Source organism: Perissodus microlepis, chromosome 7, assembly GCF_051167445.1.
Source record: "Perissodus microlepis isolate ML-2025 ecotype Zambia chromosome 7, ASM5116744v1, whole genome shotgun sequence".
NCBI lineage: Eukaryota > Metazoa > Chordata > Actinopteri > Cichliformes > Cichlidae > Perissodus > Perissodus microlepis.
This window is the reverse complement of record NC_140467.1, coordinates 38379678-38403316: the sequence shown is the minus strand read 5'-3', so window position 1 is coordinate 38403316 and position 23639 is coordinate 38379678. Positions and strand designations below refer to the sequence as shown.

At 38.3% G+C, this 23639-nt stretch overlaps 2 protein-coding genes across 2 annotated transcripts; one reads left to right on the top strand and one right to left on the bottom strand.

Annotated features, from left to right (window-relative positions):
* Window positions 1–9053, bottom strand: LOC146383595 (uncharacterized). The gene is made up of 7 exons (XM_084934926.1): window positions 7657–9053; window positions 2178–2387; window positions 1961–2060; window positions 1783–1842; window positions 1594–1684; window positions 1270–1427; window positions 1–588 (listed from the first exon to the last, which is right to left on the bottom strand). The coding sequence occupies exons 1-2, from the start codon at window positions 8994–8996 to the stop codon at window positions 2345–2347; spliced, it is 1383 nt and encodes a 460-aa protein (XP_084791052.1). The 5' UTR covers window positions 8997–9053; the 3' UTR covers window positions 1–588; window positions 1270–1427; window positions 1594–1684; window positions 1783–1842; window positions 1961–2060; window positions 2178–2344.
* A 9496-nt stretch (window positions 9054–18549) lies between these two features.
* LOC146383594 (uncharacterized) lies at window positions 18550–23236 on the top strand. Its single transcript, XM_084934925.1, has 6 exons — window positions 18550–20033; window positions 20862–20950; window positions 21094–21868; window positions 22277–22451; window positions 22581–22746; window positions 22899–23236. The coding sequence occupies exons 3-5, from the start codon at window positions 21262–21264 to the stop codon at window positions 22744–22746; spliced, it is 948 nt and encodes a 315-aa protein (XP_084791051.1). The 5' UTR covers window positions 18550–20033; window positions 20862–20950; window positions 21094–21261; the 3' UTR covers window positions 22899–23236.
* The last annotated feature ends 403 nt before the right edge of the window (window positions 23237–23639 follow it).

Below are 23639 nucleotides of genomic sequence, written 5' to 3'. Positions count from 1 at the left end.
ACTGTAAAAATAACAGAAATATGTTAAACCTTATTAAAACCTTTGACAGTAAAAAACACAGTGAAATTGTATAACAAATTACAGCATTTTATTTTGACCAGATACATTTTACGGTAAATTCCTGGCAACCACAGCTGCCGGTATTTTACCGCTAAAAATACAGTACAATATGAGGAACATAAATGGTTTACCGTACATTTTACATTTGCAACTGCTAAATATAGAAAAATCTAAAGATGCTCATATATAACCAAGGTAGTGAATATTACTGATAAACAATGAGAAAATTTGACATACCATTTGAAAACAGACTAAACATATCATTTTCTCTATTCCTACAAAACAGCATAGATCTTGAGAATACAGCATGTGTCCATATATGTGGCTGGTAATCCGTGGAGGAATGAATAAACATGAAACAAAATATTACCTGCCCCTGACCTATCAACAGTAATGAGTCACTGGGTCCTGCCTTGGTGAAGGAAAGGACTCAGTGGAGTTTCTAATGCGCATGGTGTCGAAGATACAAGCTCTGCAGGAGTACTTCAATGTCCATCAGGAGTTCACTTTGGACTGGCAGGATCCCCTCTGCAGCAAAAAATGGACAAAGTTTGATCAGTGCTTGAGCAAAATGCACAGAAATGAACAAAACGTGCTGCCAAAAACAGATCTAATGATAAATGATTTCTTAAGTGTAAAATATACAGTTCTTAAAGGATAGCTATTGTCAAAATGCAACCTGGGCTGTTTTTTTTTTTTTTTTTTTTTTTTTTTAAACTGTAAACAAGACAAACATATATATAAAAGCATAATTACGACAAACGAGCCGTTTTTGAGATTGACCGTGATTTTGTTTTGTGGTCAATAGCCAGTGAATGGGAATACTAGGGGGCCGGGCATAAATTTGAGCGCATCAAAATCGATACAGTAAAAAAAAAAAAAAAAAAAAAAAAAAAAAAAAAAAAAAAACAGCCCAGGTTGCGTTTTGGCAATAGTTATCCTTTAAATCTACTTATGTAAAAGTGATACATAGACAACGCAGCCCTAATCACAATCATAATTTGTTGGAAAACGTATTTAAGTTTCCTATTGATTTATCATAGAACTTGAAGTTAATGGCTGAATGCATGGTGATGAGACCTATCATTCAATCTACATTTTATAGCGTATGAAACTGCTCACCTGGACATGAACCTGAGCTTGGCTGATTAAGATTAGTGTCTCCTGTCCATCTTTCTTTAGCAAAACTTGAATAATACCACTGCTTACCTCTCATTGAATCTTTGGGTGCAGACTTAATTGAAGAGCCTCGTATAAACAGGCAGGGTGTGATGTTTAGGGAAACCAAAGAATACAGGCGCCATCATTTCTGCCAGAAGACTCATGGGGTGCAACGAAGCTTTCATTGTGGACTGGCTAGATACCTTCTGCATTCAGAAAGAAAACAAAAAGGGCATACACCAAAAACAATAATAACTGACAAAAATAATGAGACAAGAAATTAAAGTAACAAAATAAGTGCAAATCAAGTTTCCCTGTGTTTCAGTGTAGCTGAATGTTTTTCAACAATTTGATTTACGGTAAAACACATACCAAATATTTCCAGCCAAGGTTTGTTTCAATCTTCAGCATGTTTTTCCTGCCATTGTCTTGAAACTGTTTCATCTGTCCCTCTCAGTTGATGCTGTTTACAAAAACAAAACAGCAATATTGTAAAGGGAAAAAGGAAAATGAATTTAATGGGGAAAAAAAAGAAAAAAAGATTATGACCTGAAATCTCACCATTTCCTGAGAGTCACAGGTCCTTTGAGTATCCTTATGGTTTCTGCTCAAATTCAGTGTCTGAAAAGGGCAGGAACAAAACAAACCTTTTTAATCATAATAAAGACAAAATAAGATTTAGAGACAGACAACAAAGAAATGTGTAAAATATCTTCTTGAATCTGTTTACTTTACTAACCTTGAAAGAGACTCTTGGGTCTTAGCTGTGCCACCACCCTTAAACCTTAAAACAGATGGAGACGATATGCTGGCCTGGCTTGAAATTTCCATATTTGGTGCTGTAAAACAATATCACAAACAATAGATTAATTGTACTTTTTGGACCTTGGCCAAAGCATAATAGAAAAAACCGAAAGCCCTTCATGGCTATTGTGCAATGAAATCATAATACTTACTGGTTTGTTTCCAGGCAGCCAGCAGTTTTCTTGCCTGAACTGGTCTCAGGACAGAGTTCAGATCAGTCTCACTGATGAACTGCAAGTCCTCAGATGTCTCCACTCCTAATGATTGTAGTGCCTCCAGTACAATTTCAAGGATTAAGGCAGACAGGTCCGGCAGCACCTTAGTAATGGAACTCCTTATGCTGTCCCCCATTTCTGAGATGTCTGATAAAAGAATGTGAATAAAGGTCAATTTACACCAAGTGGTACCTTTGGTCTTAAAATATGAAGCTGATCTTGCTTGATACTACACTTTTATACAGTGTTTCGTAAGTACCAAACTAACAGCACCATTATTGTGACAGCACTCTGTGTTTCAATGGAACCATTTGGTACCCATACTTCATGTAAGATGTTAATGGATAGAAATCAATTAAGTCAATGATGTTCACACACTGCATCTTTTCTTTTTCCTTTCTCACTGAGTGCAGATGATACTGAGAATGGTATTCTATTCAATTCAATTTCAATTCAATTTTATTTATATAGCGCCAAATCACAACAAAAGTCGCCTCAAGGCGCTTCATAGATACAGAGAAAAACCCAACAATCATATGACCCCCTATGAGCAAGCACTTTGGCGACAGTGGGAAGGAAAAACTCCCTTTTAACAGGAAGAAACCTCCGGCAGAACCAGGCTCAGGGAGGGGCGGCCATCTGCTGCGACCGGTTGGGGTGAGAGAAGGAAGACAGGATAAAAGACATGCTGTGGAAGAGAGACAGAGGTTAATAACAGATATGATTCAATGCAGAGAGGTCTATTAATACATAGTGAGTGAGAAAGGTGACTGGAAAGGAAAAACTCAATGCATCTTGGGAATCCCCCGGCAGCCTACGTCTATTGCAGCATAACTAAGGGAGGATTCAGGGTCACCTGGTCCAGCCCTAACTATATGCTTTAGCAAAAAGGAAAGTTTTAAGCCTAATCTTAAAAGTAGAGATAGTTTCTGTCTCCCGAATCCAAACTGGAAGCTGGTTCCACAGAAGAGGGGCCTGAAAACTGAAGGCTCTGCCTCCCATTCTACTTTTAAATACTCTAGGAACAACAAGTAGGCCTGCAGAGCGAGAGTGCTCTAATAGGGTGATATGGTACTACAAGGTCATTAAGATAAGATGGGGCCTGATTATTTAAGACCTTGTATGTGAGGAGCAGGATTTTGAATTCAATTCTGGATTTAACAGGAAGCCAATGAAGGGAAGCCAAAACAGGAGAAATATGCTCTCTCCTTCTAGTCCCTGTCAGTACTCTTGCTGCAGCATTTTGGATTAGCTGAAGGCTTTTCAGTGAGTTTTTTGGACATCCTAATAATAATGAATTACAGTAGTCCAGCCTGGAAGTAATAAATGCATGAACTAGTTTTTCAGCGTCACTCTGAGACAGGATATTTCTAATTTTAGAGATGTTGCGCAAATGGAAGAAAGCAGTCTTACATATTTGTTTAATATGTGCGTTGAAGGACATGTCCTGGTCAAAAATGAATCCAAGGTTCCTCACAGCGTTACTGGAGGCCAAGGTAATGCCATCCAGAGTATGAATCTGGTTAGATACCATATTTCTAAGATTTTCAGGGCCGAGTACAATAACCTCAGTTTTATCTGAATTAAGAAGCAGAAAGTTAGCGGCCATCCAGGTCTTTATGTCTTTAAGACATTCCTGCAGTTTAACTAATTGGTGTGTGTTATCTGGCTTCATGGACAGATAGAGCTGGGTGTCATCTGCATAGCAGTGAAAATGTATGCTATGTCTTCTAATGATGCTGCCTAAGGGAAGCATGTATAATGTAAACAGAATTGGTCCTAGCACTGAACCCTGTGGAACTCCATAATTAACCTCAGTGTGTGAAGAGGACTCTCCATTTACATGCACAAATTGGAGTCTATTAGATAGATATGATACAAACCACTGCAGTGCAGTACCTGTAATACCTACAGCATGTTCTAATCGCTCTAATAGGATATTATGGTCGACAGTATCGAACGCTGCACTGAGGTCTAGCAGGACAAGCACAGAGATGAGTCCACTGTCAGAGGCCATAAGAAGATCATTTGTAACCTTCACTAAAGCTGTTTCTGTGCTGTGATGAGCTCTGAAACCTGACTGAAACTCTTCAAATAAACCATTCCTCTGCAGATGATCTATTAGCTGTTTGACAACTACTCTTTCAAGGATTTTTGATATGAAAGGAAGGTTGGAGATTGGCCTATAATTAGCTAAGACTGCTGGGTCTAGAGATGGCTTTTTGAGTAAAGGTTTAACCACAGCCAGCTTGAAGGCCTGTGGTACATAGCCGACCATTAGAGATAGGTTGATCATATTTAAGATCGAAGAATTAATCAATGGCAGGACTTCTTTGAGCAGTTTTGTAGGAATGGGGTCTAAAAGACACGTTGATGGTTTGGAGGAAGTAATTATTGAAGTTAACTCAGAAAGATCAATTGGAGAAAAAGAGTCTAACTTAACATCAATGGTACTAAGAGTAGCTGTAGATAATATTACATCTGTGGGATGATTACTGGTAATTTTTTCTCTAATGATAAAAATTTTATTTGTGAAGAAGTTCATGAAGTCATTACTAGTTAACGTTAAAGGGATGGTTGGCTCAACAGAGCTCTGACTGTTTGTCAGCCTGGCTACAGTGCTGAAGAGAAACCTGGGGTTGTTCTTATTTTCTTCAATCAGTGATGAATAGTAAGATGTTCTGGCTTTGCGGAGGGCTTTCTTATAAAGCAGCAAACTATTTCTCCAGGCTAAATGATGATCCTCTAAATTTGTGACACGCCATTTCCTCTCCAGATTACGAGTCATCTGCTTTAGGGTACGTGTTTGAGAATTATACCACGGAGTCAGGTACTTCTGATTAGAGACCTTAGTTTTCACTGGAGCTACAGTATCCAGAGTCGTACGTAGTGAGGAGGTGAAATTATTAACAAGAAAATCAACCTCTGTTGGGGTAGCGTTCAGATAGCTGCTCTGCTCTGTGTTGGTACAGGGCATTGAAGATGATAACAGTGGGTGGATTATATTCTTAAACTTAGTTACAGCGCTTTCAGAAAGACATCTACTTTGATAAAATCTACTCTCCACCGCTGTGTAATCAATTATTGTAAATGTAAATGTTATCAGGAAATGATCAGACAGGAGAGGGTTTTCAGGAAACACTGTTAAATGTTCAGTTTCTATGCCATATGTTAAAACAAGATCTAGAGTGTGATTAAAGTGGTGGGTGGGTTCTTTTACATTTTGAGAGAAGCCAATTAAGTCTAATAACAGACTAAATGCCATGTTGAGGCTGTCATTTTTAGCATCTACATGGATGTTAAAATCACCCACAATAATTATTTTATTTGAGCTCAGAACTAAATTAGATATAAAGTCTGAGAAATCAGACAGAAACTCTGTGTAAGGCCCAGGTGGACGATAGATGATAACAAGTAAGACTGGTTTCTGAGTTTCACAGCTGGGGTGGACAATGTTAAGCATCAGGCTTTCAAATGAATTAAAATTCTGTCTTGGTCTTTCATTAATTAATAGGCTGGTGTGAAAAATTGCTGCCACACCGCCCCCTCGGCCTGTGCTTCGAGGTTTCTGGTAGTTAGAATGACTCGGGGGTGTTGATTCATTTAAACTAACATAATCATCCTGCTGCAACCAGGTTTCTGTAAGGCAGAGTAAATCAATTTGTTGATCAATTATTAAGTCATGTACTAACAGAGACTTGGAGAAGAGAGACCTAATATTTAATAATCCACATTTCACTGTTTTACTCTTTGGTTCAGATGTGGATACTGTATTGTTCTTTCTTTTTGATTGTTTATGGTTTAAGTTGTTTGTTGCTGGTTTTTAGTTTGTTTTTTGTCTTTTTGGAAGCTGACACAGTCTCTATGGAGATGGGTTTTTGGGGGGGGTAGCAGGAGGAGAGAAGCTGCAGAGAGGCGTGTAAGACTGCAACTCTGCTTCCTGGTCCCAACTCTGGATAGTCATATTTTGGGGGGTTTAATAAATTTGTCCATATTTCTAGAAATGAGAGCTGCTCCATCCAAAGTGGGTTGGATGCCGTCTCTCCTAACAAGACCAGGTTTCCTCCAGAAGGTTTGCCAATTATCTATGAAGCCCACATCGTTTCTGGGACACCACTCAGACAGCCAGCAATTTAAGGAGAACATGCGGCTAAACATGTCACTCCTGGTCTGATTGGGGAGGGGACCAGAGAAAACTACAGAGTCCGACATTGTTTTAGCAAAGTTGCACATCGATTCAATATTGATTTTAGTGACCTCCGATTGGCGTAACCGGGTGTCATTACTGCCGACGTGAATTATGATTTTACTGAATTTACGTTTACCCTTAGCCAGCAGTTTTAAATTTCCTTCAATGTCGCCTGCTCTGGCCCCTGGAAGACAATTGACTATGGTTGCCGGTGTCTCTAGCTTCACATGTCTGAGAACAGAATCACCAATTACCAGAGTTTGACCCCCGGCGGGTGTGTCACCGAGTGGGGAAAAACGGTGCACCGACACCAGAAAATAAACACTGTCATTCTTAATCAAAATGAGAACTACTTCACCAAACTCAACAGAGTCAGAGCCCCCTGTGACAAGGAAGTGTCCTTTCTTGTACTGTGTTCCCTTGTACATCATTTCTACTGTGACCTTTGTATTGGTTTCAGTAAAGTCAAACATTTGAACTGCTTCTTGAATGGCTTTACTGTACAGCAGTGAGTAAAATGGAGAACCATCTTTGACTTTCAAGACAGATTGACACAATGACCCTGCTGCAAGATAGGCTTGAAACTTCTGATGTCTTTCAGAGAGTGTATGGCAGAGGTTTTTGAAATTTTTCAGATTTCTGGCACACCTCTTGAAATAACTGTGCTTACTTTCAAAGCGCATTGTCCATAATCTTATCAGTGGGCCAAATTTCAGAATCAGTGCTGGGTAATGGCGTAGAAAATGGTGTTTTGGTCTCAGGTTGCATTCTGGGAACAGAGCTTTTCTTGACTCTAAATATTCTTGAATAAGAATATCAAGATATGCTACCTGAGCCACTGAAATTTTCTGAGCACACACCATGTCTACAATATCTTTCAGCTGCAGAGTTAAGTTCCACACATCATCTGTGGGGTCTGTCACTATGTCACCAACTATGAGAGGCAGCAATCGGAGGGAGTTCCAGTTCTGTATAGCCTGTCCTGAGAGTTTAGCTGCTTGAGGACTGACCTCAGATGGCTTTGTAGAAGCATCAGAGGCATGGTAACTAAACTGTTTGATGCGTCGGTTCAGAGTGGAGTAAGTGAACCATGCTTTTTTCTTTATGAAGTATTTCAGATACAGTGCCACATCATAAGCCAAAACTCCCTCAAAGATATCATGACCTAGACATGGTGGCAAGCCTGGCATACAAACGTTGAAGTATTTCAGTGAATTGAACACTGACCTGAACTTCACTCCTTCGACGTCTGGTGTATTGTCAATCTGGAGGCGATCAACAGCAGAGTTGTAGTTCTCTTTGGTACGTTCTGGTCCACACAGATTTGGGTCAGCACCCTGAAATTCAGATTTCGTTATCAGGCAGTACCTGCAGAAGTACTTTGAAGAACTAAAGTTTTCAGTGAAGCCACCAATACTGTGAGAACCCAGATTATCACCAGCAATGCAAAACAAAGTTCCTTTGACTCTAGTTTCATCTGATGCAACAATCCCACTGTCCTCCAATTCTTTCAAGTCTGCCAGTAATTCAGAGAACACATTAGCATGACCAAACTCTTTAAAATCTTTCTCCCTGCACAGTAAGACAAGAGACATGTGATCTGTGTCTGAGCGTACATGAAGTGGCAAGTTTGCCACTGATGCATATACAGCTAATACCTTGTGTTTTGTCCTTGCAGAGCCTAAAGGGTTAACGACTTCAAAGGCATCCTGGTAGAGTACTAGCTTGAGACATGATGGGTTTTGACCAAAAAAATCATTTGATTTAAACAGCTTACTATCACTTATGTCACACAGAACATCAGCAGGAGGCTCAGTAGAGGGCTCTTCTGATTTCTGCCACAGATCAGACTCTAGCAGACATCTCAAAGTCTCTCTTAAAGGCACATAATAGGCAAACCTATCTTTTCTGTTTTCATCTCTCCCTAAAAATATTTTCTTTGGTTCCACATAGTTGAAGGCTTTTTTAAAGGTCTGAGCTCTGGAGTGCACTGTCCTCAATGGCCCGGTATGACATGCAGAAAAAAGATCATAGCTTTTGACAGACTCGCAGACTTTGTTGATGTCCTCCTCTGATAATGATGTGTCATCTTTTAACAGTGATGCAAGTTTACCCAAACTGTATGTCTGTCCCAACTCATGCATGTTCTGCATTTCCTCCACAATGTTCTGTATGGTTGAAGCAGGCAGTAGAAACTGACCCTGCAATTTTAAGTAGAATAGTGAAACGTTTCTCAGAAAAAGATCACAGAATTCAGGGGGCATTTCCATGTTATCTTCATCTGTAATAGACTGTGCAGCAGGCTCAGAAATCAAGGGTACAAAGTCATCTGATGTGGTTGGAACAGATGATGATTGACATGCAGACTCTCTATATAAATCACCAATGCTGCTGTCTGAAAACTCTCTGTGTTTACGTGACATGTGAGCAGTGAAAGATGATTTAACTCTAAAGGTATTTGTGCATCCTCTTACTGGACAAGTGACCACGTGTCCTTCCACAATATGGCTCTTCAGATGAGCTATTAACTCTTTAGAGTTCTGACACTGACGTTCACACATCGCCATTGCACATGTAAACGAAGAAACCACCGCCACACCAGTGACATGGGTGGGGGCAGAGTGTCTTCGGTAAACGCGCCATACCTGGTGTATGTCTGCTTGCAGCCTGCTTCAATACACCGAAAGAAACAACGTGGCTCATTCCGATGCAGTTTACAATGAAGCACGTAGCCCCCTGATGACTGAACTACCTTACCACAGAAATTACAGGTTAACATAACTCCATGTACTTTGGTAATTCCTCCCTAGCGAATTAAGCACGCCAAACACAGAAACTAATCCAGAGCAATGGTTCCCTCGCGACAGTAATGCTAACTCAACTCACAAATGCTAACTAAATTCACAACCTCACTCATAAAAAACGAACTGCTAAAATTATCTATAAACGCTGGGCTGGTGGATTTTTATAACAGAGATAACTTGAAGGTGCATGTACTTACCTCACCTCGAACTAATTGTAAGCTGCCAGGATGTCTACAAATTCCGAAGATGCTGTGGTCCAAGCAGCAATAAATGGCGCTAATATACGAGTTCAAAACTGTGTCCGTTAGCGAAGCCAACTTGAGTCTCCTGCATGAAAAAAAGAGCGGTTGGCACACAGCTCAGCAGCGCGCGGCGCTATTGGTCATTTTCAGGTGACGTCATCCCGCAATGTAACGTCGCTCTTTGTTTCTTTAGGAGGAGGTTCGAATTTGATCAGAAGTCACGTCTGCAGACCGCTGCAGCCACGTCTTGCCTTGCTTCCCCTTTTTTTGGTGAAATGGTTCGCTCATACTGCACAATGTTGCTACCAGAATTTTTTTTTCTCTGCAATTCGAACGTAAAACGCCTGTACACAGTTTACCAGCAGTTTAGCTACCAATCAACAGCGATCACACAAACTCAAAATTTAAGGCGGACCCACTTAAGGTGGTCTGATAATATGGCGTGAAACAACAACATAAAGTTGTTTTAAAATAATAATTAAAAAAGATTATTGAAATCAATTTTATTCACAACCATGAACTTTATTTTTAACATCTTCTTTTGCTGTTGATTTTTTTTATCAGAAGGTTAACAATGATATACTGCAGGCCTAACTTTTAATCTGTATATCAGTATCTGAATTTTAAAATAAAAAAAAATACTATCAATTTTATTGTCTTTCACTGCTGATATTTGCTTCTTTTTTAAAAAAAAATTTATTTACTGGTTGTATTATTACGGTGGACCCTATTTTTTAACATCTTGCTTCTGTAAAAATGAATGTTTTTGTTTGCTTAAAAATCTACAGCTTTATACTGTGAATTCCAATGTGCACAACCCCAAAAGATGTAGTTTTACTCAAATAATACCGTAAAATCTAAGTTTTTCAGACATTTTCAACATTACAATATTTAATTGTAAAATGTATGCATATTTATTTGTTTTCACAGAAAATATTTATAATTTCAACATTTTATTACAGTAAAAAACAAAGTTTTATCCAGTCTCACAATTAACGGTTATTCAATCTATTTAATACAGTAAAAGGAAGTTTTTGGTTTTACGCTCCATTACCGTTGGAATTTGACGGTGTTTTGCTGTATATTTTACTGACTTTTTTTACAGTTGAGGAAATGCTTCTTCTGGAACTGGAGTAAATCAGGTTTATGGGGGTTTGGGGGAGTAGGCTTGTTCTAAGTAATAACAGTGCAAACACCTAATTTAACTGTCTTCAAAATGCTGAATCAATCTTTAACAGATATTATATTGTAATCGAATTTTGATTCCAATATTGATTAAACACCATTTAAAAAAATGACACGAACTTAATTTTAAAACTAATTGTATGAAGAAGAGCTGATTGTTGTACTTTTTGGTCCTCTGTTCTGTTCTGCTTGGGAATCTAATAGATGATAAACGGGGGAGCACTGATTGACTGCAATTGAGTTACAGAAAAGACCCAACAAATGCATGGATGAATCAGTTTGGCTTTACTTAAGATTTACTTAAACCCTTTCATATAAAAAATTGTTGTTGTTAACAATCATAAACATCGCTATTGATTAAAAGCCAAACAAGATTAAAAAAAACAAACAAAATGATGGCATACACAAAGGGCTCTGACAATAACATATGGCATTTTGCCACATGGAGTTAACTCCAACTCTGCATTCATCCATTCAGTTTCATGACAGCAGTGTAGGCAGAAATACCCAGACCCACTGTCTCCAACTTTTCCAGAATGACACAGAGATTTTCTTAAGTGATCCCTGGAACATAATATCTCCATTTGCTGGGTTTGCCCCAGGTCTTTCCCCAGTAGGAGAATGAAACACTCTAACACTAGAAGGCATCGTACAGGCATCCTAGTCAAACCATCTCAACTGTCTCCTTTTGATGTGGAGGAGTAATAGCTTTTCTTCTCCTGTAGGATCATGCTCCCATCTCAGACATGCTTCAGTGGAAACTCATTTCCAGTTCTTGCATCTGCATTTTTATTCTTTCACTCACTATCCACAGACCATGGCATAGATCAACCAGTTAGCAATACCTTGGCCTTTAGGTGTAGTAGGCAGAACAATGCTTTGCTCTCCTGAGCGTTTTGACTGTTTGTCAGTTACTTTAAGGCTGACTGAAGTCTTCAGGTTATGACCTCAAGAACATCTCCTGCACAAGAACTTTTGCTTCAGATACTACCTATTAGCTAACTAGCTAACTATAGTAACTAACTAGCTAACTAAATCTGAGCTAATTCCATTTGCTGGAAATCCAGACCTTAGCCAGACTGCTTAATTTCTATTCCACATTTTCATTTAAAGTTAAACTCATCACTCAAACCATGCAACATAAATGGTAGATAGATTTATGACAGACTGGCTTAAAATCATGTGGCAGCTTTTCAAGACAGAAACACACTCGGGGTGTTCCCTTTAATCATCCCGTCTTAATTAATGACCAGATTAATTCAGTTAGGGGCCTAAATTGGCTTTATAGCATTATCCTACAGTATTCAGTATGGGTTACATTTCACGTGAAAGAACAGGGGAGGTTTCAGTTGTATGAATGCGATATTCATATTTAATTTACGGATCTCTCCAGCTGGTTGGTTTATACACGATGCCACACACTGTGCAGCATTTTCTCCTGAGAGATTCTGCATGTGTGAAATGCATATTGATCTCAATACGTATTTGTAATTAGTGGCAATACTACGATTAGACGATTGATTAAATCTGTAACAGGCCAGCTGTAGCACAGTATAATGAAATCTGATTATGTTAGCTGAAAGAGCTGCATGCAGACAAGCTACACTGCTGCTGTAAAAAAGATGAATGTCAGAAGGTGCAACGTGACCGCCTCCTTCTTCTTAGTCCTCCTGAGTGTGAAAAAAAAGGAAAACAAGAAAAACAACATATATTGGATAGTGAAATGAGAGGCCAAGAGGTTGGGCATGCAGTACATACACATCTTTCCTTTCTTTTGTCCATATTAATCAGACTGGAGAGTAATCCTGATGGTTCCTTCCGCCCAGAGGTTTTGTGAGTGTGTCCTAGATTGGAAGTGGTTCTCTGAAATTGTGCCTGGGGCTCATCTACACCTATCCTGAGGTAATCTTTTTTCTCATCCGCCATGTCCATCCAGCTGCACATGATGGTACCATGTCCTGCATGGAAAAAAACTAAAAAAAAAAACCCAACTCGTTCATATCTTTCTACAAGTAAATAGAGATTTTTGTCTCAGAGCACACCTCTGATTTTTATGTTTAATTCTAAGGAAGCGTTACTCTATGTTCTCTGTGTCACTTTCCTGCTCTCCTGTTGCACAGGAGTAGGGTCAGTTCTGCTTTTCCTTCAAAGTTAATGACTGTCAGCAAAGGAAGGAATAGTTAGCATTAACTGGCTTGTCACAATTCAGTGTTGCCGTGACTGAAGGACAGAAATGCATTCATCTACGCCTTTAATGTCCTCCACACATCTCTCAAGGACATTCTGTCAGGCAACATTTGTTATTGCACAAAGGCGTTGCTCTGGCGGACTCTGCTGTGGACCACCAGCGCAATACAACAGCTGTCTTCCCAAAAGGTTGTGTTAGATTTGTTGCTGAAAGAAACCTGTAAAGTTGTTTTTTTTCTTCTTTTTTTTAATTGCTTTTATCTGTTATCACACAATATCACACAGGACAACAAGAATCATTTTAATGTGTTTTATTGAATGTGAAAGAACATTGTGGAACTACTGGGATTTCTCATACAACTAAACAACTTAAACACTGTCATCGCTGCTGTGTCATTAAAAAATCCTCATAACTACCATCCATAATTACCAATGTGAATATAATATTGATTTAGATTTAGAACACAAAACATAAACAACTGCTTTTTGGAAACTAGTCTGTGCATTCAAAACAGTGACAGGAAACCTTGCATGTGTTTCCCCACACTCATTGAAATGGCAGCTCATGTGCTTTTATAATCATATTATCCCCCGCCCATTAATCTCTGTTTTAATCTCAGTAACCTTGGAATAAATGGATTCTGTGATTTTTATTTTTAGATGATTCTGAAGTTACATTTCAGGTGCAATGAAATACAACTGCATGTATATAGCACTTTTCTAGTCTTACTGCACCCCCTCAAAGCACTTTTAAGTACAAGTCACACTTTAATTATACATTCATATACATTAATTTCATATTAAAATTGCGAGTTAACTTAACCTAATCTAACCCAGTGTCTTTGAATTGAGAGAAAGCCAGAGGAAACCCATGCAGGATTAGAAAGAACATGCAAACAGGCACCAGCTGGGATTTGAACCAAGAACCTTCTTCCTATGAGAAAACACTGCTAATCCTGCTGCCCTATTAGAGATTGTGTGTCTGTGTTCAGGCAGCATTTCTCAAGACACCCTCTGACCTCTGTTCTTCATGTGTACTATATACGTATTATCACTCCTACCGTATTTTTCGGACTATAAGGCGCACTTAAAATTCGTTAATTTTAAGCTACGAAGCCACACCGCTTCATGGATTGTCAGAGCATTATGGGTACCGTAGTCAGGAGCCTCGTGGAGTAATCCAGGAGAAAACTCTGCTTCATGTCCCAAAGTCAAACGAACACTGTGGCATCACTGAGAGTTAAAAACTGTCTAAATTCTTTCATCTTTAATAAAATCATCAGTGTTGCTGCTTTACCAGTTGTAACAATAAAGTTTAACATCCAGGCATCCATAAAAACAGAATTTATTAAATTTATCGGAGTGGGAGTTAGCAGGAAGTTAGCTCGCTAGTTTCCACCTAAACATGATGTACCATGTTCTGACTGAGAAATTTCTGAAAGAATTAAAAGGTACAGCTCTGCTATCACTTCCAACATAAATGAAGACAGGAAACTAAACAGCAGTGACTTTTGTAGGATTACTGAAGTTGGACTAGCTGGTGTATAATGATGTGCTACGTGATAGCTAGCGACACAGCTATGTTAGCATAACATAAACACAGTGAAGCTGGAGGATGAACACTAACTTTTTTCCTCTCGATGAACATTAACGTGAGGGTTCCCGATGGTTAGGGACAAATGCAATCGCATGGCAGGATGCTGTAAACCACAGGTGTCGAACTCCAGGCCTCGAGGGCTGGTGTCCCGCAGGTTTTAGATGTGTCCTTGATCCAACACAGCTGATTTAAATGGCTAAATGACCTTCTCAACATGTCTTGAAGTTCTCCAGAGGCCTGGTAATGAACTAATCATCTGATTCAGGTGTGTTGAAACAGGGTGAGATCTAAAACCTGCAGGACACCGGCCCTCGAGGCCTGGAGTTCGACACCTCTGGACCAAACTTCAGTCAGGAGAACAACTGAGATAATCCATCCACAATACGAGGTTAGTCATGAATATACTGCAACAACATGGGAATAGAGCAGCTGCGAGAGAATTCACCATTAATGAATCAATGGAATGGAAGTGGAGGAAGCAAGAAGAATGATTTGAGTAAAGTTTGACTTATCTGACTGCGCATTATAATCCGGTTCGCCTTGTGGTCCAAAAAATACATTATGTTGTTTTCACTGATTCAAAATTCCCTCATGATCATTTGAAGACCATTAGGTTTGTCTCTCTGCAGAAACCTGGGCAAATATAGTAGAAACACAGACAGTTCTCACAGTGTCAAAGTACCCGGTGAACTCTATTCATAGAAAATGCACAGACATGGCATATAAACTTTCAAGATTCCATAAAAAACACAAATGTATTTGATTTGATTCATCCTTGTAATCCTAAATTTCATCTGAACAGATGTGGGTCAAATTTAACAAAAATTAGTAGCACCTGTACAAAAGAATAAAACAATTTTTTGTGTGCATGTTGGATCACTTTAGGAAATCCATCCATCCATCCATCTCTTCCATTTATGCAATTCAAGGTCTCGGGGGACTGGAGACCCCATCTGTCATGGGGCAGGAGGCAGGGTACGCCCTATACAGGTTTCCACTTCATCCTGGGCTTGAAACCACCAGCTGGGGCCTTTGTGTGCCGAGTTTGCATGTTGCCCCTGTGTCTATGTTGGTTTTCTCTCTGGGTACTCTGGCCTTCTCCCACAGTTCACAGAGATGCAATTTGTGATTGCATATCTCTGTGAAGTGCTTTGAATGTATAGATTTGAATTTTTAAAATGTGACTTGTAACTTTTGAGTTGCCAGTAAGACTAGAAAAGTGCTATCTATGTACTTTACATTGTTGTTCAGTGCTGTGATATGTAAGTTTTCATTTTTTCTGTACTTTATTGTACCACATTGTGTTACTATTGCTTGATATTTTTCTCACACAAAAGGTAAATAATAGTTTTGTCTGTGTGTAATGTAGAATGTATCAGAATATAGAGTATTCACTCTGATACACCATCTAAATAGGTCGACCTCCTTGGTTTTACACACTGTCAAAGGAACTTGTCATTTTGGTGGCGACGGCTTTTTCCAGTGATACAAAAAGGTTCTGGATGAATTACAGCAATCTGCAGCACATGAGCTGTTTGGAGAAATCCAAAAACAATGTTTTGAAAAATGTGCCAAAGCATTTGGGAGCATTCCAAATTTAAAACCCCCTCTCTCATTCTTATTCGCTTGTTTTTTGTTTTCAATTTTATTGTGCCTTAACATCAAAAACAGTTATGAAGTAAGAAATCAAGAAACTACTTCTAGAAACATGTTCCATTTGCAGCATTAGAGAGTGACCCTCATAGCAAGTAGAACTGGGAAAAAAGCAAGCTGTTAGGGTAAGACTATTGTATTTAGAAGATTAGTATTTAGGATTTAGGATTTCATTCTTGAGTTAATCTTCCTTAAATCCCATCATGGCCATTCAGTCTAAATAACTGTTTGAACTGGAGATCTCAAAGACATCAGTTCTCCAAGCAACTTGCTGCTGTTTTTACTTAGGGTCTACTAAATCAAACACAGTAGATTTAATTTTCCCCCAACCCAGAATGAAGCTGTTATCATTAACCCACTTTAATGATAGAAAGCTCAATCCTAAGATGTTCTTGTGGACATTTTAGGTCCCTCAGCCCAGCAATAATGGCTGAATAAGGATGAAAACAGCTTATATGGACAGTTTGTGATACAAAGGGGGGAAAGTCCTCCATACATGAGCATGGGGTGCCTGAAAAGTGAAAGGTCAGCAGGTAGTGAACCATTAATTTCGTGTCTCTGGTAGTTTTTGATGAGATAAAAGAGGAAAATTACCCACAGGTAGGATTCATCAGTATGACAATCCAGAAGTCATAGGAATAACTATGGTTATGCACTGTTCTTATGTCCTCTTTATTTGGCATTTTCTAGTGTTAGATTGACAATATATGCAGATTTTCTGTGCTGGGGGGAAGCCAAAGCCTATGCCCAGTCAGTCAAACAGCTATGTTATTCTCAGCGGGTCAACGACATTGTTCATATATATGTATATGTATATATATATATGAATAAAATAGTAAAACAGGGTCAATGACTGTTTTTTTGTTTTTTGAGTAAGAATCTATTGGGCACGACAAACTGTTTTGAGGCGTGTTTGCTTCTTTGAGATGTTCACAATGGCTTAGTTTGAGATTGCATTCTTTTGATTTACACTTTATGCAAATGTTGTTCCAACTTTTGTTTTTGTTTTGGAGTTTTGGTTGTAGAACACTGAATGTGTGTGAGGGGTTGTTTGTTACCCTTTCATTTAAGAAAAGGTCATACAAGTATGGCTCAGATGCATGAGCTTGCTCACCTGCAAGTACATGAATAATTGATGACAAATAAAAGGCAGTTAGGGACTCATTCACTGGTAATTATACGATATCGGGTTCAGCTGGCCCTTGGCTTACTGCAGATAACAAGGTATTAGAGATGATGAAAGGCCCAAGAGATTGTACGAAGTCATGCATAAGAGTACAAGTCCAACTGCCAGACTTGTGCAGAGACACTAATTGGGTGTAAACATTAGGAACTGGAATGGAAGGGTGAGAGATGACATTAAAAGGATTATCACAGCTGTAGCTTTGGTAGGAATTAACTAGTTCTTATTACAGAATGTAATTATGCTTTGTCAGGTTTAATGCGTATATCTGCGTTAACCTTATGGTCACTGCGGTGAAAATACCTCTCCAGAAAATAAACAGAAAAAAAAACCATACAAAATTTCAAATGCTACATGGTTAAAAACAATGGGTTTGATTTGATCAGCACAGCCCTCTTCAACACAGTAAAATAAGCAAACTAGATTCCTCCCATGACTTTTAATATCTTTTAATATATGACTTTAATAATGACTTTTAACCTTTTTTCCTGATTACTTATTTATAGAAACATAGCACAGATGAGTGTGCTCTGCTTTGAGCTTTCAAAATATTCAATTTCTCCCTTTGATTCCTCCGTTAAATTAACATTAATGGAATAATCAGAGTGCAAGTAAACAAACTTCACAGCGTTTCTCTGCTGCTTCAGAGAACGAGTATTTGCAAGGGTCCAGATTGCGGCTGAGTGACTTCCTTTATTTTTGAGATAATTTGCAATCTTGTAGAAAGGAGTGACTGACCAGCCATCTGCTACTTTTTTAAGTGTGCCAAAAAATATATTATTTATTAATATGAGATTTTAGTCAGTTATAGCTAAATATTACTTTGCACAAGTTTTTTTTAAAAATAATTTTGCACACAAAACATTTCATTGGGTCTGCACAGTTGTCTCACAACAATAAAGTCCTGTGTTTGAATCCAGTGGCCAGCTGGGATCTTTTATTGTGGCAGTTGCTCTGATATGTGGAAAACCTGCATTTGATGTTTTTCAGCTGAATAACATCATGGCAAGCAGATCGTGTGCATGACTGGCCTTTGCAATGACATTTTAGAACTGTTTTCTGTCACAGGTCACTTGAACATTATTTTTCCAGGTGTAGCTGAGCATATAGCAAAGTGAATGCTTGTAGTTTTGCTTAAAAAATCACTGGGAAAAAGTAGCAGACTATGGGACCCTGCTAAAAAAAATAAGGAAAATTAATCATGTATTTGTGTGTAAATGTGTACAGTCAGAAAAGTGACCAACATTGCAAACTTTCAATACCACATGAAAACACATAGTGTATCCATTGTGTATTGAGGAATACCATACTAAAGAAGGTTTAGAGCCAGATGAATTTCTTGCAAGAGAAAGAACAAACAGAACTGAAATAATGTATTATGCTGGGACCAGTGTTCAAGCTGCTGGTCTCTTAAGAGGAACTACAATATCACTTACCTTGGAATCTTCACATACTTGACATATAATGTTTTAAACAGACAAAATTTGTTTGAATCATGGTTCATAACTTTGTACATGCGGTAACTGCATGTCTGTGCACTGTTAACCTTTGCTGTATTTTTCACAGTAAAATACCACAAAATGCCCAGTAACTTACCTGAAAACATTTCTACAGTTAATTACTGTAATTTGCTTTGCATTATGGGTATATTAAGGTTATTTACATTTACTTACTGTATTTTTTAAAATTGCGGTAGTAGTTATACCTACCGTTAACACATTAGCAGTAGTGCTACTGTATTATGTGATTTGAATGGTTCATCATACTGTTTGTGTATTTTTACTCTTTCAGTGGTTGGTTGCAATAGTGCATTACATTTTAACTCTTTCACTGCCAACCATTTCCAGATTTTCCTCCAACCTATGCCATTTGTCAGTATGATACCAGTGAAAGTATTATGGTTTTGACTTTTTAGGGGACTTGCCTGTGTGAAAGGTTCAAGAATTCTGATCATCTAATCTGCTGCATGCAGTTGTATGCACATGCACAGCTGCTGCAAATGTGTGCTTGCCACTGCGTTGCCATAGAGATCAATTCAAGTGACAGCTGCTCCTGGGGAGAGGGAAAAGAATGCAGAAAGGCCTCCTTGTAGGGAAATTTTATAAAGCAAGGTTCTCCAAATCTCTCCCAAAATTCTGTGTTTTCTTAATTGACTTCCATTCATATGTAAAGACTATAAGGTTAACTACAAATAAAAAAAGCAGAATTCACATTGCTGCATCTCCATCACTTATCTCTGATTAACCCTGAACAAGATTCACACTTCCTTTTGTTAATTTTTTTACTTGCCACTATTCTGTTGTTGGATTTCACTTAGGTTGTTGCTGCTGTCTGTTTTTGTGTAATTTTGTACTTGTGACAAGTAGTGAATAAAGTTATTTAAAAAAGACGCAGAAAGGCGAACTTCAGTCAGTGGAGAATATTGTAATAATTTGGCGGAGGCTTCTCAGTCGAGCAGTAACTGAATTGCTCATTTACTGAACGTGCAACATGTACAGAACTCTTCTGGGAACTAGTCAACCCAACTTAGTGAAACACACACTGAATGCATGCTGGCCCCGCCCACCCACCTACCTCTACCAACCACCACTCCATATCCTGACTGACATGACCTGTGATCCAGTGATTGACAGGAGAGGAAAGACAGGCCAACTTTGTTAACTCTTCCTTACGATATGCTCGAGAGGACAAAAGATTTTGCACCTTGTTATTGTTGGACCTCTGTGTGGAAACTGCAAACGGGACGTCATAAGGTAATGCAAAGGACTCTCCTACCTAACATACTCGTTTATTAATTTTTAAGAGCATATATATTTTTTGTGTGGGGGAGGGGGGGGCTTAAAATCGGTGTTAGCTTGGTCGAAATAGCACATTAGCTGAATTATTCTGGAAAAAATAGGTTGTGTGTGTTTTTTTTCTTTTCTTATTTAAATATATATTTAGATATATATTTTCCACGGGGAGGGGCGAGGAACACAGGCGCAACGACAGTCTTTGTCTTTTTCCCGCTGAGTGTGGTGCATTGTCCTCCTGCGCTTCTGTTCTATGACTATTGAGAAGCTGGCCACGCTAACAGTGGGACATTTAGCTTCAGCTCTTTGAAAGACAAGACAAAGCAGCAGGTAAAAATACACATTTAATGAGAATAAAGAAAGACAACTTTTTTTTTGGAAATTTAGAGACTGCTAAAACAATCGTATCCAGTTTTGAGCTTGCTCATGTAGGTTAGCCTGCTTTATTTAATTTTGTGTGAGCTGCAGTACACAACATTAAAAAGTTAATATAACATTAGGTTGGTGGCGCGAGGAACTCCAACCTAAGTTTAATATTTATTATTTTTTTAAGTGGGAAGGGGAGAGCATGTTTTTTTTCCTTTAATACAACGTCTTCCAGGGTCTTTTTCATAGGAAAACCATGTAACGTCTGTGTTAGGTTGGTCAAAAGAGCAATTAGTTGAATTATTCTGGAAAAGATGGGTTGTGTGTTTTTTTTCTTTTATTTACTTATGTAAATATATTTTTCAAGGGTTAAATAAATGCAACATTAAATTAACAATTGTCTCTCTGTCTTTTCCCGCCCAGTGTGGTGCATTGCTGTCCTCCTGCCCTTGCTGGCCGCGCTGACAGTGTGATGTAGCCTGAGTTCTTTGAGAGACAAGACAAAACAGCAGGTAAAAAGACATATTTAGTGAGAATAAAGGTAGACAACATTTTTTTGGAAATTTAAAGACTGCTAAAACAATCTAACCCAGTTTTGAAGTTTCTCATGCAGGTTAGCCTGCTCTAATCTCAACTGTGGTTTATTGTTTCATAGGTTCCATTTAAAAAGCCAAGAAAAAGGTCTACCAGGGAAAACAATGAGGGTGATGTTGCCATCAAAAGGGGGAGATCTGAACTTGATAGCTATGGTTGCATCAACTGGCAACCCACAACCCTACCAGAAGGAGAAACGACTGAAACTTTGGAGACAAAAAGACAGACTATGTCAACTGTCTTCAGATCAGCAGGTCCTCAAGCAATTGAAACAACAGATGTAAATACTTATATGTCTTTGACTTATATTTACCAGAGGCACATGCTTAATTCTTGGCCTGCCCCCACCTTATGTGAGGTTCAAGAGCATTGGCCATTTCTTTTTACTAAAAGAGGCCTCTGCACTCACTTCCACACACTCACAGATATTGAGGTAGAGACACGTCTCAGTGAAGCCCTTCTTACGAAAGGAAGGAGAATTTTGAACTTCTTTCAAAGCCAGAGACTTCAGTGGAACAAGGAGATTGAACATCTGCTACGTGAGTGCGACAGTGCAAAGCTGAACCACAACCAGATCGCCACAGCAGCCATCCTTCTTCTGATGAAGTACTTCCAAGAAAAAGAGGACTCAATCTTCATCTTGGCTGACGTAATTATATTTAAAATTTTACACATGCACTCTCAATACTGTCAACATAAACAAAGGAAAAATATTTCAATGATTTTGGGTATCATCATTCAAATCAGTTCCTTTTGTGTTTTAATGGCTTTTTCCACCAAGATGTCTGTTGAGAGAGAGATGACCTTACCCATCACACCAAGGGTAATAGCGCTTGGTAAGTAAATAGTTTCAATCCTCTTGTAATATTTTTGTAAAAAATCTATGTAATTATTGTGGTATTTGTACCCACAACAACTTACGTAACAGGGGTTTGTCTGTTTTATATTGTATAAAAATAGAATACACACAGTTTGCTGCTGTTTCTCTTATTATTTATTATACACAATGACCAACAGGAAAAAACAGCCTAACATTTCAGCACAGGCCAAAATGCCAAAACATTAGGCAGTTTTTTCCTGTAATTGATCATAATTTTCATTACATAATAAATAATAAGAGAAATAGCAGCAAACCGTGTGGATTCTATTTTTGTACAGTGTGAGGCCTGCTATCCAGCATTCTTGTGGAAACCTTATTTGTAAGGGTGAGCACATTGTCTTATTGGACTCTTGTCTGTTTTTAGGGAATAATTTCATGTCTGCAAGCCGCTGGATGATCAGTTTGGAGGGCAAGGTATTTTATGAGCCTGAGCAGATGCATGACTTTGCCAGCACCCTTGCTGTCTTCTTTGCGTCATACTACGTTTTCAACCTTGAGTATCAGGAGTCAGCGTCCATCACACTGGAGATGATACAGAGGTAAATACTTTACACCATTTAAGAATGAAATATATGTGATAGCTTGACTACAGTTGCAGAAACATATAGGTGATTGCTGTAATGTATGTTTTAATTTTGAAATTAAAGCAGCCTTTTTTCCGTTAAAAGGTTCTTTGTGAGGATCAATCCAGACATGGGAACAAAATGCCCTGCAAAACTTGGTACAAGCCGCAAGACAGGTCGTGTCGTAAAGAGGAAGGTTACAAGCATCAGCCCTCGGATCACCACCTTCCTCCAGCGGCTCTCTGAGTTTGAATGGAGGACTTCCAACTAGGTAAGAATACAGAGATGATAATATCTTTTACATAGCTGATAATTATATACATACTGTACACACATCCATACAACAGTATGAATGATCTCAGACAGATGTGAACAAGTGAATAACCTGAGCAAACATGAATATTGATGATGTGTCTTTGACAGGTGGTGATAAAGACTACGCTGAACCCGACCATCCTGGTAACGGAAATCTAAATCCCATGTCACATTCTATTTCCTGGGACCCACTGATAATTATTACATTTTGTAAATAATTTTTGTTTTACAATTGTAATAGCTTATCTAATGTTCATGCTGGTGGGTTTGTCCTGTTTTTAGTGGAATGAAAAACTGTTTTCCTTAAAAAAATCAGACACAGAAAGGTGAAGGACTGTGTAGTTTTCATGTACGCTTCTATTTATTTTGACATTGTTTTTATTCAGTTGAAAAATGTTTTTCTTGTTAAAAAAAAATTATCAACAATAAATGTTGGTTTAATTCACTATTCTGAGACTACTTTATTGAATTATATTGTTTTTTGTAAATGTTCTTATATTGAATATGAATGTTAATATTATTTTATATGCTGTAAAACACAATTACAGTCTAAACAAATTATACTGTACACAATTACAGTGTTATACCATAAACCACAATTGCAGTACAGTGATACTATAAAACTTAATCACGGTAAGTCTTTCTAACTGTAAACCACGTTTACAGTAAAGCTGCATTACCACAAACAACATTTACAGTAAAGCTGTTATACTGTAATATATGTTTACAGTAAAGTGGTTGAACTGTAAAACATCACAACAGTAAAGATACTGTAGATCAGTAATTACAGTAACTTACTGGCAATAGTGTTGCCAGTAAGTTAATGTAAAAATACAATAAAATGTCTAA

Bases quoted from the DNA above. Each gene is read 5' to 3' on its own strand.
- LOC146383595 (XM_084934926.1), bottom strand. From the start codon at position 8,996: ATGGCGATGTGTGAACGTCAGTGTCAGAACTCTAAAGAGTTAATAGCT. The intron at 2,388-7,656 runs GTCAGTGTTCAA...TTCTTTTATCAG, and splicing joins GTCGAAGGAGTGAAGTTCAG to ACATCTCAGAAATGGGGGAC.
- LOC146383594 (XM_084934925.1), top strand. From the start codon at position 21,262: ATGTCAACTGTCTTCAGATCAGCAGGTCCTCAAGCAATTGAAACAACA. The intron at 21,869-22,276 runs GTAAGTAAATAG...GTCTGTTTTTAG, and splicing joins ACCAAGGGTAATAGCGCTTG to GGAATAATTTCATGTCTGCA. The intron at 22,452-22,580 runs GTAAATACTTTA...TTCCGTTAAAAG, and splicing joins ACACTGGAGATGATACAGAG to GTTCTTTGTGAGGATCAATC.